The sequence below is a fragment of the Abramis brama genome, assembly GCF_963993115.1.
Source record: "Abramis brama genome assembly, chromosome: 3".
NCBI classification, from domain to species: domain Eukaryota; kingdom Metazoa; phylum Chordata; class Actinopteri; order Cypriniformes; family Leuciscidae; genus Abramis; species Abramis brama.
Genome location: NC_139965.1, coordinates 60,857,021 through 60,875,389, shown reverse-complemented (window position 1 = coordinate 60,875,389; position 18,369 = coordinate 60,857,021). Strand labels below are relative to the sequence as shown.

The 18,369-nt window shown below is 38.1% G+C and overlaps 1 protein-coding gene across 1 annotated transcript in view; it reads right to left on the bottom strand.

Annotated features, from left to right (window-relative positions):
* piezo1 (piezo type mechanosensitive ion channel component 1 (Er blood group)) overlaps positions 1–18,369 on the bottom strand; it is a 144,568-nt gene that overhangs the window by 90,908 nt on the left and 35,291 nt on the right. The window contains exon 2 of the mRNA XM_084108660.1: positions 11,375–11,470. Within this exon, the coding sequence (XP_083964786.1) occupies positions 11,375–11,470 (96 nt within the window). The remainder of the gene's footprint in view (positions 1–11,374; positions 11,471–18,369) is intronic.

Sequence of the window (18,369 nt, the reverse complement as noted above, 5' to 3'; positions counted from 1 at the left end):
ATCCAGATCCTGGGTCAGATGTAACAACCCAGTGTTTGGGTAGTTTTTTGTTACCCAGATCCTGGGTCAGACGTAACAACCCAGGGGTTGAGTTATTTATCACAGGCTTTTTGCGCCCTCTTTAAGAGAGAACAGTGCAGCTCCATCAAATTGGTGCATGGTAAAATACAGGTTTGTGTACATTTTATTTTATCAATACATTCGTTATTGTGCTGTATATTGTTTAATTTTATGCAAAGCAACATACAGGGTAGGATTTTATTAAAAACGATACAGAATATAAATACTTAGGATGTTAAAATATGTCCTCAGAGCTGTTCACTGTTTGTTTATGGACAGATTATGGAGCCAGTCACCACATATTTCAGATGATAAAACACATTTTAAAGGCTCAAAGTAGTGTATAATGCACATCATGGCCAAAAATACAGGTTATTATTTCATAAAACCAAATTATCAAACCAAATAATGCTTCAAGATGACTCAAAAACGACTGTTCCCACGAGTATCACTGTGGTTGAAGACATGAATGTTGGTGAGAGAGAGAGTAAGACTTACGCAAGTCTCTGAAGTAACTTGTGAGACAGTGGGCGACATGTACCACACACTCACACACACACACACACACCCCCCCCCCCAAGAGAGCATCCATGCTTTCTGGGACGTTACGCTCACACAGATAGTGGTGGGATAGCATCCGGAAAGTCTCATACCAGTGTGCATTTGAGGGGAAAATTTAGAACAACACAGCCATTATTAAACAAACCACTTTAAATAATCTTTAATGGAAAATTATTAAGTACCAAATATATGACCCTGGACCACAAAATCAGTCACAAGGGTCAATTATTTGAAAAGATTTATGCATATTCCGAAAGCTGAATAAACAAGCTTTCCATTTATGTATGGTTTGTTAGGATAGGACAATATTTGGCCGAGATATGACTATTGAAAATCTGGAATCTGAGGATGCAAAAAATCAAAACATTGAGAAAATCTCCTTTAAAGTTGTTCATTTATGTTGGCGACTGTGTTGCATTCACTCACAAAAATATATATTTTAAAATATTTACGGTAGGACATTTACAAAATGTCTTCATGGAACATGATCTTTACTTAATATCCTAATGATTTTTGGCATAAAAGAAAAATCGATAATTTTGACCCATGCAATGTATAGTTGGCTATTTCCACAAATATACCCGTGCGACATGTGACTGGTTTTGTGATCCAGGGTGACATATGTTAATGTTAGATGAAAATAAATGTATTCTATCTAGATCAAGAATTATGATATCTAATGTAATGTCTAGTAATAAGTTATAAAGAATGTAGGGCTGGGCGGTATAACAATATATATTGTGGTGACTATTATTCGTCAATTTTCTACATCAAAGAAGGCGGAGCCTAAGAGCCACACCCACTTATTACATCATCACTACGAGCCAATGGGAGTTTGACGGCGTTTATCAGCCAGAGTGAAGATCTCCAGAAAGTTCATGTTACTAACTCCAGAAATGAAGCTGTTTCAAACTCTCGAAACGAACTTCGTTTAGGCCTAAATGACGTCAGACCAGTTCGTTCTGAAGTATATCGGGGCCTCTAGAGATACTGCTATAGGCCTCTTGTTTATTTTGGGTGTGTAAATATATCTGTGTAGCACGGCACTAATTAAAGATGAATGAATCAATTTATATTTAATTCATAAAAGCCTGTTTAATTTTACATTTGATTATTAATTTTCTGTAATATTGCTTACTACATGTTAAATAATACTACTGTAGCTAATTGTATCTATTGTTTGTCATTTGCGTCTTTGTTCTTATTTAAAGATAATATTATTTAATTTTATTATAACTTATTTAAACAATAATAAAACAAAAAAGATCTATATTGTGATTTATTGCTATCGTGAAATTAAATGTCATATCGTTCACCTCTAATAAAATGGCTAACGATAATTTAAATGTGTCAATGAGGTTTCACTTAATATAAATGATAATCATAATAATAATAATCAAAATTGACCCTATTTACTTTATTAACGCGTTCCTGGTTGCACAATTTGTCGATGCACATCAATTCAAATAATTACAAAACAAAATTTTCATTGATATCATGTTCGACACATTACACACTCAAAAAATGATTAAAGTATTTAAGTGACATATAAAAATTTATATCCGTTTGGATTACACAGTTTTAACATAAACTAATAAACTTAATGTGATGCACATTTATCATGACAGTTTATTATTAACTATTTGCATTTGAGTTTATTTAAATAATCATATTTTCAAAATGCATTTATTTAAACAGCTTAGAATCAGCATAAATCTGAAAACAATTACATTTATACAGTTAAAAAGTATGAAGATGGTTAAAACAGGGCTGTGGAACAGGCTGAATTTGATTAGATAAAACGTACGGGATTGAAACAAATTTGGGTTGATTTATGATAAATATACAAACCCTGTTATTGTGTATTTAAAACACATTTAGTTAATTAGTACTATAACGGTTTAATTTATGTATGACTGACAAATATGCATCACATTAAGATTAAAAGTGTGTAATCCAAATGATAGAATTTATTGCGCAATTCAAATACATGCATCTTAAATTAAGGCCTAAATGTTTTTTGAGTGCAAAGGTAAAAATTGATTAATTTCATGTTGACTTCAAACCTTTTATGAACTTTCACCAAGAAAATGCTTTTCTTACTTAGTGTTTCTTACTTTTCTTACTTACTTATTTTTGTCTTGTTTCCAGTCCAAATATTCTTAAATCAAGATGGATTGAGTAAAATGGCATAAGATATTATGTCCTGTTTTCCGGGAGAATTAATCAAAATTAAGTGAGTTGTTGCTTAAAAAAAGCAAAATCATCTGCCAATGGGGTCAGAAAAATAATCCTGTTTCTGTTTGTATTAAGATTATTTTTCTGACCCCATTGGCAGAACATTTTGCTTTTTTTAAGCAACAACTCACTTAATTTTGATTAATTCCCCCAGAAAACAAGACATAATATCTTATGCCATTTTACTACTTTAGTAAATGCATCTTGATTTAAGAATTTTTTTATATTTGGACTGGAAACAAGACAAAAATACTGAGTAAGAAAAGCATTTTTTGCAGTGTAACCTCTTTAAGACGTTTGCGTGACTTTAAACCTTGCCAATAGTGTAAAGTCAACCATCATATTGGACCTTTTTGAGTTTTGAGAACAATCTTACATATTTTGCATGCAATATGCATCAGTTATTACAGTAAAAGGTCAAAGGTAACCAAGTCAGTGAGCAGAACAAGCTATTCTGAACTTAACAAGCTTTAACCCTCTGAGGTCGACAAACGCGCCGACGCGTTTTGCCGGATTTTCTCCACATTGTAGCACTATAAACTTAAATTACTCCATCATTTATGGTCATACAGAAAAAAGAAATATAAAAAAAGAATCTGTGATATTTCTCCTTTTGTATGTGTCCACTTACAATCAAATCAAAACATTGTGCTTTTGTAAAATAAAGAAAATAAACAGGGTGTGCTTTCTGCCTCTCCGTCGCGGTGAACTTTTTTTTCTTGAGCACGTCTATAAACTGAAACAAAACTCAGCGAATACTTGTCACACATTTATGAGCCATATACCTTTATAAACATTTAAGTGTGTACTTTTAAATGATCGGATTCAAAACGAAAACAAATATTCTCTGTTTAAGTAATTTGTATAAAACCAACAAGATGTCCAGCTTCTCAAACGCTTGCTCATTACAGTTAATTTGGCCACGCCTACTCGCGCAAAAGATATTCACATGCAAATCTCCACATGGAACGCGAACGCGCTCGTTACCTCAACAACAAAACACTTCACTTCACTTTTCGTCGAGTTTGAAAGACGTGCCTGAGCTTACATTGGATTTAGGCTACCTCAGAAGAAGAAGAACGCGATTTGAAGACAAGAAAGATAAGGTAAGAAATTCTTACATAGCCTAGTTTGTTATTGTTGCATAAATGTCACGTTGCAGCTGAACTGTTGCTAGATATATGGGGAATATTATAATATTTAGACCCGTGTTTACTGTGTTTGTGGATATCTGCTCAAACATAGATATGTTTATGGTAACCATAATGTTTTATATTTGAGAGTGATCGCGTTTGAATGTATCATATTTTGCAAGCGATCGCGTTTGAATGTATCATATTTTGCAAGCGATCGCGTTTGAATGTATCATATTTTGCAAGCGATCGCGTTTGAATGTATCATATGTGTTTACTGTGTTTGTGGATATCTGCTCAAACATAGATATGTTTATGGTAACCATAATGTTTTATATTTGAGAGTGATCGCGTTTGAATGTATCATATTTTGCAAGCGATCGCGTTTGAATGTATCATATTTTGCAAGCGATCGCGTTTGAATGTATCATATTTTGGATGAAAGCAAAACGCACCAAACGGCTTCATGTTTTTATTATTATCTCATTTCATATCATCATAACGGATGGAAACATTTTAAGTAACATGATAATCAATATATTTTTCTCTAGCTTCTTTTGGAAGATTTATAGGCTGCTATAGGTTATTTATTGTTATTATTATTTTATCCGCACTGCGCATATACCTTATGCCTACAAGGCACAACAAACCTGGTGTTCATTATATTATATATCGTTGGAAACGTGTGTGTGTGTGTGTATTCTGTGAATTTTAAAAAGGAATTTTAAAAAGCAATTTTAACCAGAAAAATCTAATATTTATTTCCAAAATCGTGCAGGCCTTTCTCTTGATATCAGTATGTTCACTTTTTTTTTTTTCAGGTCCCAGATGCCACTGAGGACTTCAACATTCACATGAGTCTCAGTACGTGAACATGGTAAAGTGAAAATCTTGGAAATGAAAGGTATGTACAATGTTTTTAGGAATGGCACAAAGGTCTCTGTCTTTGAAGTGCTTTTTTGGCATTTGTTGTGTATCTTTGGATTATGTTGTGTTGTAAATAAATCCAAACAATTTAAAAGCCATTATTTTTTAAATCTCCTCATTTACAGTATTGTGCAAGGTTGCTCAGAATGATAGGGGCCTGATAGCTCCTAATAGGGCCGTTAGGGGAGGTTCTTTGTCTTTCTCAGGTGAGAAAAGCTTACATATTAATGAGCTCTCGCATAAGGCTTTTTCACACAAAACACGTCGTAAAATTTTTAAATCAATATATTGTCTTATCTGAACGAGCAGTCAGGGTGATTTTCACATAGTTTTGCAGCAAATATTCTAGGCTACGTCATACAATTTTCAAAAGTCTTGTGAAGAAATAATCAGTATGGGTTTCATGGCCTTATTTCAGTGAGAATTTTTTTTTGTATTTTCAAAAACCACGCATAAATGTCATTATCTCAAAACTACAAACTTTTACATACATGCTGCTGATATATTATTGTAGCAGAGTTTGTGCTGAATACAGTGTAATTAGACTTTAGCCATGAAAATGTCACAAGTAACAGAAATAACCAGAAATGTCAGAGCATGTCAGAACACCTCCAGGGCCCAGAAAACAGCTCAGACCTCAGAGGGTTAAACCTAAATAATTGAGGAAACTGTGAGTGTGAATGTGAATTTGACCCAAATATACCCAGGCTAACATTCTGTAGCTGTGATCTACATTTTCCTACAGCTTTCTTCTCCTCCTAAACCTCTGATTGTTCACAACTGGCTTCCCCGGATTTCCCGGCCACAGAATGTGAAGCTAATCCACAGTATGGAAAAAAGCAAGATGGTTTTCATTAAAACCATTAATACTGTTCACCGCCAGGTTTCGTTTTACTATGGCTGGCTGTCGAGGGGATTTTCTCTCCAGATTATCCCAAAGACACGCAGATGACCGTCATCGGAGTCGCATCGGAGAACAATCCAGACAGAGGAAAGATAACTTTGTAGACGTAGGAATTCTACACCTCTTTCATAGAGTTAAAGCAAGATGAACTTCTCTGACAAAACAATAAAGCTAATCCTTAGATATGAGACATGCAACATGTGTGTGTGTGTGTGTGTGTGTGTGTGTGTGTGTGTGTGTGTGTTACTTATGCTCCAGGAATCATATTGTTAGCTTTTTGGTATTAGACTATAGGTTTTCGGAATTGTTAAAAAAAAAAAAAAATCTTAATATTACAATACAGATAAGCTGATAGATATTTTATTATCATTATATAATTGTAAAATAATATTGTTTTTTATTATTATTATTATTGTATTTTTCTGATAAAGGGTGAATATTAAAGATTCCACATGGTTTGGTTTCAATAAATAAATAAACAAACAAACAAACAAATAAATAAATAAATAAAGACTAAGATGAATTGTACGGCATCACAACATTATAAAGAATAGATATTAATTTATACAGTGTTATTCAATTATTAGCATTTTAAATATTAGCTGTAAATGAGCGTTAGATGACGGAAAAGATTATCTAAATGTAAAAATAGGGTAAAAGAGCTCGGACAATTGAATATCCAGTTTGTGTTGTTGTATAAAAAAGGCTTGAAATATTGATCCCCAAAAACTGAAATTGTTCTGATATATCAATCATCCATTTCTTTTTAAACAGCGCCACCAATTTCACAATTAAAATAAATACACAAACAACCAAACAAACAAACATAATGACAGGTGGAAAACATTTTATATCAACTTCAGCAGTCTATTATGCAATAATTTTGGATTTTAAAATACCAATAATAAGAAATCAGACACAAGTAGTAGAACACAGATATCTCAGAGTGGATGAAGGATCTGGATATCTCTCCAGTGGATCTGGCGATTCTGCTGTCTTTGTTTTTAATACAGCACAGAAGCAGCGTTTATATATTTACAGGATTGACAATAATGCGAATCAGACACTGGAATGTTTTTCCTCATGCCATCCAACAGAGAACCAGACACACACACACACACACACACTGTTATGGCAACAGAAAAAGTGTGAACGCCCAACATGAGGTCATCATGCCAGTTTATGTACACAGAAACACGAGTCATCACCGTTACTGCAGGCTGATGCATGAAAGCAGCCTCACAAACCCGTCGCTCCGTAAAGTCCTCCGGTAGTCGATCATTTTATCCCTTAAAACTCATCTTTGATCACCAAAATGACATATTTAAACGTGTTTTTTTTCCATGAAAAAATGTCTTCATGCCTTTAAATATCTTGAATGTAACTCGACACCCTTGCCTCATTATAGGCGGCTCTAGGGATGCACGATTCGGGGGAAATGTCATATTGCGATTATTGAGGTCAATATTGCGATTGCGATATAATAAACAAATGGTTTCATGAGTCAACTTGCTTGGTTCTCAAGGGAAAGGCACACACAGATTAGTGGTAATGCTGAAATGTGTATTTCTCAACTCAAACTAACAACAACTACTAAATGATTGACAACATGTTTAAAGCAGATGTCTTAACGAGTGTCAGTCGACCGGGAAGATTTTAAAACGAGCCGCTCATTCGTAAATACGATCGATCGCTGTGGAAATACAAACCGGAAGACGAAAGACAGCCTCACAAACTCGCCGCTCCGTAAAGTCCTCCTGTAGTCGATCATTTTATCCCTTAAAACTCATCTTTGATCATGAAAATGACATATTTAAACGTTTTTTTAGTTTTTTAATTAAAATAATTAGCATGCACTTACTTTGAGGTTAGGGATTGGCTGAGGGTTAGTTGGATGTGATTATGCATAATCTACTGTTATTACTACGGTAACACGTGTAACAGGAACACTGTAAAATAAAGTGTTACCTTTCTTAGTTTTAGTTAACGATAATAACCCTGGCTTGAATGGTGACGTGCACTTATATATAGCATGCATGCACCATCAATGGGAATATTAATCTTTAGCATCTTACAAATACTGGTGTATATATAAGAGTCGCAGAACTATTTTTTAACTATTCAACAATTAAACTATTAACTATTTATGATTATAACAATTAGTCTGAGCGCTTTATTATCCCACATACTTCTGTTCTGACTCAAACCCTCATCCGCTTTGCAGCAGTAAAGGGTTAGTTCACCCAAAAATGAAGATTCTGTCAGTAATTACTCTCATGTTGTTCCAACCCCGTAAGACTTTCGTTCATCTTCAACACAAATTAAGATATTTTTGATTAAATCTGAGAGCTGTCTCACTCCTCCATAGGCTTCTCTGCTTCTCTGTAATTGAAACTTGCCGGCCCAGAAAGTTAGTAAAGACAATGTTTAATATAGTCCAAGTGACTACAGTGGCAAAAATACAAAAATAACAGCTTTATTGAACTCTTCATGTTCCTCTGAGTGAGTTCCCGAGAGCCACGAGGAGATGACGGAGAGGGGTCTCGATGTTTAAAATGTTTCTAAAGTGTGCATTTCCTGGATGTCCGAATCGTGAGAAACCAACGAGAAAACGTAAAAGTGCCTTACCAATGCCGCAAAATGAATGGCTTTCCTTTCACACTTTCCCATCAGTGATCGTGAGCGTCATCTTCTCAGTTCTCTTGTTATTTTAGTTTGTTTTTTGTGCACAAAAAGTATTCTCATCGCTTGATGAACTTAAAGGACAAATCCAGTGAAAAATGAACCTAGGGGTAATTAACACATGGTTACCAAGTCGATCGTTCCCTGCGATGCGTTTTCATGAAAATCGAATGTATAGAGTTTTATCTCTAAAAACAGATTAGCTTATAACGCTAGTATATGGGGCACAGAGTAAGTACAAGTAAATCGCTAGTTAATACCACTAACAAGGCTCAAAATAGCCTCGCACGGCGTTCGTGACTCGATTAGTCGAGACTGTTTTCCAAGATGACGCATGTCTGTAAACGCGTAATGTACTGTCTTTATAAAGTATCTTCTTATTAAACTGTCTGTACACTTACAAAGTTCTCAATGCTTCGGTTTGCATGTAGGGACCCTCATTATGCTACTGTGTTAGTGTGAGGCTATTTTGAGCCTTGTTAGTGGTATTAACTAGCGATTTACTTTTACTTACTCTGTGCCCCATATACTACTGTTATGAGCTAATCTGTTTTTAAAGATAAAACTCTATACATTCGATTTTCATGAAAACGCATCGCAGGGAACGATCGACTCGGTAACCATGTGTTAATTACCCCTAGGTTCATTTTTCACTGGATTTGTCCTTTAAGGTTGAGCCACTGTAGTCACTTGGACTATTTTAAACATTGTCTTTACTAACTTTCTGGGCCGGCAAGTTTCAGTAACAGAGAAGCCTATGGAGGAGTGAGCCAGCTCTCAGATTTAATCAAAAATATCTTAATTTGTGTTGAAGATGAACGAAAGTCTGACGGGGTTGGAACAACATGAGAGTAATTACTGACAGAATTTTCATTTTTGGGTGAACTAACCCTTTAAAGTTCCCCGATTTAGTTTTTTTTTTCCCTGAATATTCCTTTCATGCAGTGTGTAACAGAGCTGTTCGTGAATGTAAACATTGTTGAAAAGGCGAAAGTGCACGATAAATAAAGTTACTGTCTCCCAAAATAAAAAGAATCGCATCTGAACCGCCTTTTACAAGTCGTTTGTGTTTCAAAATGAAGCGTTGCTTGGTGATTGGTTGAGCTAAACTGGTATTATCTAATAGTGTAGTTAAATTTAACATCTGACAGATATTCAACATAATTCATGTGTGAGACAGTCTAACAGAAGGACGGACAAAACCAGTGAAATATCAGCTGATTCTTGTCATATTTTACTACCATTTTCTAAACTACAGCGATTGTGATAATGTGAGAAATGTTGAAGGTGTCTGAGTAAATGTTGGTTTTACTGTATATGACATTTGATGCATGTAAACCTGTTGTAAGAGACTCAAAAACAACATTAAGAGCCTTTAAAACAACATAAAAGGGGCACTTTAATAATGGATCTCTAGCGTCTTACAAATACTTGGTGCTGGAAGAGTCGCAGAACTGGATTTAATGACAGTGTTGACAGCCACAAATAGTCTGAGAGCTTTATTATCCCGCATACTTCTGTCCTGACTCAAACCCTCATCTGCTTTACAGCTCCTTGTTTAAACCCAGTTATCAAATACATAATGCCAGCAGTTCTGTGTCCAGCTCCGGTGAACACCTGCCATATCAGCTCGAGAGATATAAAGCCCAAAGATAAACGGATCTGACTCCTGACCCCTACACATTACAGTCTGGAGCTCGGATGGGAAAAGCCGATGCAAAACCACGTTTGGGAGACAGAACCTTTTGTTTATCCATCATGGTTGAGGCTTTGAGGATCTGAAGTCTAATCCTGCAGGAATCAATGTGTTGTGGTTTATAATGGATTCCTCTATTATCAACGTTGGCCAAAAGATGTGGTTTGGCAAACAGACTTCGAGTCTTGAGTTTCAACCCTTACTAGACAGAGAGGGATCGTTTGGGATCGATTTCTTTTTTATTGTATCATAACAAAATACACACACACACACACACACAACAACAAGACAAAAATATCCAAGCTAGATCCTGAACTATGACATTTGCACCCATATCACACAATATCATTCGTTTTGCAATCATTTTGCTTAGCAATCAGCCGTCTTCCAGTCAGACAGTCAGAGGTGGACAGTAACAAAGTACATTTACTTGAGTACTGTACTTAAGTACACTTTTTGAGTATCTGTACTTTACTTGAGTATTATCTTTTCTGGAAACTTTTTACTTTAACTTCACTACATTTGAAAGACAAATATCATACTTTTTACTCCACTACAATTCTGTCAAGGTCCTCGAGTAGAAAGTAGTAACGTCAGTCAGGGGATGATTTTGGTTTGGAAATGAAAGTCGGATTGACACCAGAACCCGACGTCAGATTTACGCCAGAACCCGACGTCGGACAGATGTTGGATTTTGGTTGGAAATGAAAGTCGGGTTGACGTCAAAACCAAAAAACTAAGCCAAGGGCATTATTTGAGGGAACAGGCATTTGTGTGTCCGAAACCATTGTGGACGTTATTGAGTGACTTATTCAATCTCATATTCAATCCCACTACTGGAACTGTGCTCTAGAAATAAATGTGATATTGATATGAGGGCAGGCATAGATTCAGAGGCATAAGGTACTGTAAGTATTACATTCAACAATGCAACAATAATAAAACAGTGCACTGACATTTACTTTTTACTTTTGATACTGAAGTACTTTTAAAAACGAGTACTTCTGTACTTTTACTTAAGTAAGAATCGGTCTTTACAACTTTTACTTGTAACGGAGTAATATTTGACCAGTAGTATCTGTACTTTCACTCAAGTAAGGAAGTTGTGTACTTTGTCCACCTCTGCGGACAGTATTGCGCCACTGAAAACGAAAGCATGAGAAACACTCTTACCTCGTAGTGTGTGTTTGTTGGGCCATTGAAACCAGGGTAGCAGCAGCAGGTACAGAAGGTAGACTAAAGAGAGAGCGTTGTAGCGAAAGATGCAGGCTGTGGAGAAGAAGAGACAGACCATCAGTTTTAGACACTCAAGTCTAACACCCAGTGCCAGAGGGGCGTGCAGCAACAACTTTGCCGTATATTTTCAGCAACACATGCTTATTTCACAGATAAGAGTACAATTTTATTTTGATTCAATGGTTATTTAAAGTTACCATATAACTGGTTATAGCAAGTCCAGCGTTAACATGAATATCTGCAAGCCTCCAAGCACAGACGTCACACTTTAAATCCTCCCTGTTGCCTTTCACCATCCACTTATTTCGCTGCTGTCGCGTCCCTTGACATGCCATTTCCAAAATGTTTTACAATAAGACTTAATGTGAATGATATCTAAGGGAATTGAAATTAGGAATTGCTAAGAATCGGAATCGACAAGCACAATCGAAATAGATTTTTTTTTTTTTCTTGAAGGTATTCGACTATTCCCAAACTCACTACAAAAGGCGCTATATTTCTGCTTGATGTGTGCCGGTCCTCGAGTGTTTGATAGCGCTGATGAAGCACTCTTGAAGCTGTGTGATTGCTCTAATCAAGCTGAGAGGTCCGTGTGTAAAGCATTCTGGGACCAGTTCCCAACACTTTGAGGCTTTGCCAGGGAATACAGGAGTTCCCTGACTCCCGCTGCGACTAGTAAAGGTTTTCCCTGACTCGCATTTTCCATGCCATCCAAACAACACCTCAGACCCTCCAAAACCCCTCAGCCGCTCCCGATCTCTGATTCACACTCACAACCGAAGGCTTTGTTTGAGAAGTCTGGTGGCCTGAAAGGGTCATGAAACCCCAAAACACATTTGTTGAGATGTGAACAGAAATGCACATCACTGAAAACACTAACAGCACTCAAAAATGTTATTTTGGATCGTGTGATTGGCTGTGTAAAAGCGCCTTCGGAGCGTGTGATTGGCTGTGTAGAAGCGCTTTCGGAGCGTGTGATTGGCTGTGTAGAAGCGTGCCTTCGGAATGTGTGATTGGCTGTGTAGAAGCGCTTTCGGATCGTGTGATTGGCTGTGTAGCAGTGTGCCTTCGGAGCGTGTGATTGGCTGTGTAGAAGCGCCTTCGGAGCGTGTGATTGGCTGTGTAGCAGTGTGCCTTCGGAGCGTGTGATTGGCTGTGTAGAAGCGCCTTCGGAGCATGTGATTGGCTGTGTAGAAGCGCCTTCGGAATTTGTGATTGGCTGTGTTGAAGCGCCTTCGGAGCGTGTGATTGGCTGTGTTGAAGCGCCTTCGGAGCGTGTGATTGGCTGTGTAGAAGCGTGCCTTCAGAGCGTGTGATTGGCTGTGTAGAAGCGCTTTCGGAATGTGTGATTGGCTGTGTAGAAGCGTGCCTTCGGAGCGTGTGATTGGCTGTGTAGAAGCGTGCCTTCGGAGCGTGTGATTGGCTGTGTAGAAGCGTGCCTTCGGAGCGTGTGATTGGCTGTGTAGAAGCGCCTTCGGAATGTGTGATTGGCTGTGTAGAAGCGTGCCTTCGGAATGTGTGATTGGCTGTGTTGAAGCGCCTTCGGAGCGTGTGATTGGCTGTGTAGAAGCTTGCCTTCAGAGCGTGTGATTGGCTGTGTAGAAGCGCTTTCGGATCGTGTGATTGGCTGTGTAGAAGCTTGCCTTCGGAGTGTGTGATTGGCTGTGTAGAAGTGCCTTTGGAGTGTGTGATTGGCTGTGTAGAAGCGCCTTCAGAGCGTGTGATTGGCTGTGTAGAAGTTTACCTTCGGAGCGTGTGATTGGCTGTGTTAAAGCGCCTTTGGGGCGTGTGATTGGCTCCCGGCACGATTCTACGTCAGCTGACCCTCAAGATAATCTGTGCATTTATTCATGAGAAAGAGCTCGTTTAATCCAATCACTGCGCTGTTTTACGCATGAGATCATCGCATTACAGTATAAATGATTATAATTTATAATATAGTATAAATATTATTATTATTATTATTATATCATATCGTTTCAAGCGTGTTTCAAGATTTTATGGACATATTTAATATTCTCTAGTTCTCTAAACATGAACCAGCTCTGTTTATACGTACGTCTTCTTCAAATGAAATATGTGCAAATAAGGACACACACACACACACACACACACACGTCTGATCACGAGCGCGACGACACAATGAATTATTCCACAGAAGACAATGTGTAGACCGACAATTTAAAGAACAACGGATAACAAGAAACTAAACCCTTTATTCTTTCTGTGTTAAACTGATTTGTTCAGAGACTGTAGTGCTCATAAATGTATTGAAAATATTAGACCTTTTAAATGTTCTTCCGCGCTTTGAACTCTCCGAGGTCATATTTTAATATTCATGTGTCTGTGTAATGAGTGTGTTGCCGGTCTGTGTTTTATTGGTTGTTGTCTCCCCTTTTCCCGCCCTCTCCCACTTTTCCACAGTTTACACGCACATTTTTTCAAACGTTCCCAGCTCTGAGGCGTGAGCGACAGGATAAACCCCATCATAACTCCCGCGCGCAGGAACACAGATCTCCAGTGTTCAGAGCCTCATGACCTCACCAGAGGAACACGCATCACTGCAGGGAAACTCTGATGAACCCCCGAGGTGAGCGGACGCTGGTTCCCCTGATCGCCAGAGCGCTGTTGATATTCATAAAAATGATATCTCGATATTTTCTGGGATTTTCTCGATAACGATTATTAGACGATATTCTGCTGAGTGTGTGTATTATTGTGTTCGTACTTTGGCAGGTTCAGGACTGTCGTGGACAGCCGACTCCTGAAGTCTTTGATATTCCTCACACTCTGTGTGCTGGTCAGTGTGTGTGTGTGTGTGTGTGTGTGTGTGTGTGTGTGTGTGTGTGTGAGGGATAGGCTATACTCGATAATGTCTAATCGCAAATCGTTAAAACAACAATTCTGATATTATCTCAGACGGTATCTCTCGCACACCCTCATCTCGAGCTGATCAGAGATGAAAGCGTGATCCTGACGATCACCTGAGGCTCAGCTGTGGCTTCACTCCATCTCTCACACACTATAGCCTATCCCTCACACACACATACACACACACACACACACACACATACAGTACACACACAGCCACACACACACACACACACACACACATACAGTACACACACAGCCACACACACACACACACACACACACACACAGACACACACATACAGTACACATACACAGACACACACACACACACACACACACAGCCACACACACACAGTACAGACACACAATACATTTTTTGTTACATTTATGTATGACTAACTTGAAATATATTCGTCACATTTAAGTTTATTACTTTGTTTATGTTGAAACTTTAATCCAAATGGATGGAAATTTTATGTCCAATTTTCCTGAGTGCATTACAGTACACTGAGTGCATATAACAGTTAATATTTAATTAACATTCTATTAATATTAAATTAATCTCCACATTTAGAGGCTGTAATTAAAACGGATTCCTGTAACAGGAAGTCGATGTTTCTCTCCGCACCGTAAACGTAACCTATGCTGTGTGTGTATGTGTGTGTGTGTGTGTGTGTGTGTGTGTGTGTGTTATCAGCTCCTGCTGTGCTGTGTTAGATCAGAGATGGAGTGAAGCCACAGCTGAGCCTCAGGTGATCGTCAGGATCACGCTTTCATCTCTGATCAGCTCGAGATGAGGGTGTGCGAGAGATATCGTCTGCGATAATATCAGAATTGTTGTTTTAACGATTTGCGATTAGACATTATCGAGTATAGCCTATCCCTCACACACACACACACAGAATCGGATTAGATTACTCAGTTTTTTCCATTGCTTCCTCTAGTTTCCAGACACACATTCACACAGTTGTCGCTTCTTTAAAGGCTTTAATTATCCACCTCTTCAAATAGTCTTAATGAACGATGGCAAATGCAGACTATTTTAAAAATAATAAACAAAAGCACAAACAGTCGCAGTATTTATTAAAAGACTCATTTACACAGGTAGAGTTACAGCGTAAGAGTTTGCATCAACATGAGATCATCATACAGTGCTAAAAACACACTCGTGAATATACAATATAATACTTGTTTTCATTTGAAACATCTGTTAAAGTGCCATATTATGCTATTTTAGGCTCCTAATGTTGTTTTGGCGTCTCCTACAACAGGTTCACACGCATCCAAGGTCAAAAACACTTTAATTTCCTCATAATCTCCATTACAGCATCAGCTCTTTTCTCTCAGTGTCTGAAACGGATTGATAAAGGATTCAGTCTCTCTAAACTCCGCCTCTCTGAGAGCTTCCTCTGCTCTGATTGGTCAGAAACCAAACGCTCATTATCATATCCATCTATCATTTCTTACCGTATCAATCTCATCAAAGTGGATTTGCTTTGTCAGCAGAAAACAGCGTCTTCTCGACATGAACAACACGAACCAAACGTCTCAGATAAACTACAGTGTTTGAGGGCGGGGCTAAGAGACGCTGTTCAGCCAATCAAGACCACAGACTGGCATTATGCAAATTAGTTACATTGGTCTGTAACAGGAAGTGAGACTGAAATAATTGACGACTCATTTTGGACAATAACTTTGTCATGCATTTTCATGACATTTTACATTCATGAAAGGTAATATTTTATTTTTAATATTAGGGCACTTTAATTAATACAACAACATGGGGAATTTGAATATGGTCTGACAATGTGAGTTAAAAAGGTTCCCCGCATCACTGAACTCCATTAGGTCTCCTGAGCTACGAAAGAGCAATCAAGCGTTCCTCTGTGATGTTAAACTCATCCGCGTGTGTTTCAGGTTCAGCTCTGAGTCTCGGCTCCACGACACTGGACGGCTTCAGGGAATTATGCTAATCTGAGCTCTGGAAAAACCAACAGCCACAGGACTGGGATCACGGCAAACCTGCTCTACGAAACATGCATCCCACAGTTACAGCCTGTGGACACACACACACACACACACACACTGGGCCAGTCAACAACCCTCCTACCCAGAAGCCTTCACTTCATTATAAAGATTTAGCTCATAGTAGAGATAATTACTGTGGTCGTTCTGCATAACTGCAGTTAAACGGTTCAATCTAATGTGGAAACCACTATATCCACTACAGTCTACCATCCACCGACGTCACAGATAAACATGCTTAAACTTTGTTACATGTTATTTAGAGCCACATATCGTACAATGTGTTTAGAGCAGCATTCCAGTTGCTCAAAAAAAATAAAAAATAAAAATATAATATAAAAAATAAAATTAAAAATAATAAAATTAAATATCCCGATCATTTATCATTTAGAGCCACAGATTATACAATGTGTTTAGGGGACCATTTCAGTTGCTTAAAATAAAATAAAATAAAATAAAATAAAATAAAATAAAAAATTTCTAATAAAAAGTAGCCATAAAAATTATGGGAACATTATATTAATAGTCTGTTTGTCAATCACAAACCCTGCATAGAAAAAGTAATAATAAATGCTATTATATTCTGAAACATATTTTTTGAACTTCCATATTCCATATATTTGATCCCCTTTTGCACCCGCATGTACAGTGAGGAAAATAAGTATTTGAACACCCTGCTATTTTGCAAGTTCTCCCACTTAGAAATCATGGAGGGGTCTGAAATTGTCATCGTAGGTGCATGTCCACTGTGAGAGACATAATCTAAAAAAAAAAAAATCCAGAAATCACAATGTATGATTTTTTAACTATTTATTTGTATGATACAGCTGCAAATAAGTATTTGAACACCTGAGAAAATCAATGTTAATATTTGGTACAGTAGCCTTTGTTTGCAATTACAGAGGTCAAACGTTTCCTGTAGTTTTTCACCAGGTTTGCACACACTGCAGGAGGGATTTTGGCCCACTCCTCCACACAGATCTTCTCTAGATCAGTCAGGTTTCTGGGCTGTCGCTGAGAAACACGGAGTTTGAGCTCCCTCCAAAGATTCTCTATTGGGTTTAGGTCTGGAGACTGGCTAGGCCACGCCAGAACCTTGATATGCTTCTTACAGAGCCACTCCTTGGTTATCCTGGCTGTGTGCTTCGGGTCATTGTCATGTTGGAAGACCCAGCCTCGACCCATCTTCAATGCTCTAACTGAGGGAAGGAAGTTGTTCCCCAAAATCTCGCAATACATGGCCCGGTCATCCTCTCCTTAATACAGTGCAGTCGCCCTGTCCCATGTGCAGAAAAACACCCCCAAAGCATGATGCTACCACCCCCATGCTTCACAGTAGGGATGGTGTTCTTGGGATGGTACTCATCATTCTTCTTCCTCCAAACACGTTTAGTGGAATTATGACCAAAAAGTTCTATTTTGGTCTCATCTGACCACATGACTTTCTCCCATGACTCCTCTGGATCATCCAAATGGTCATTGGCAAACTTAAGACGGGCCTTGACATGTGCTGGTTTAAGCAGGGGAACCTTCCGTGCCATGCATGATTTCAAACCATGACGTCTTAGTGTATAACCAACAGTAACCTTGGAAACGGTGGTCCCAGCTCTTTTCAGGTCATTGACCAGCTCCTCCCGTGTAGTTCTGGGCTGATTTCTCACCTTTCTTAGGATCATTGAGACCCCACGAGGTGAGATCTTGCATGGAGCCCCAGTCCGAGGGAGATTGACAGTCATGTTTAGCTTCTTCCATTTTCTAATGATTGCTCCAACAGTGGACCTTTTTTCACCAAGCTGCTTGGCAATTTCCCCGTAGCCCTTTCCAGCCTTGTGGAGGTGTACAATTTTGTCTCTAGTGTCTTTGGACAGCTCTTTGGTCTTGGCCATGTTAGTAGTTGGATTCTTACTGATTGTATGGGGTGGACAGGTGTCTTTATGCAGCTAACGACCTCAAACAGGTGCATCTAATTTAGGATAATAAATGGAGTGGAGGTGGACATTTTAAAGGCAGACTAACAGGTCTTTGAGGGTCAG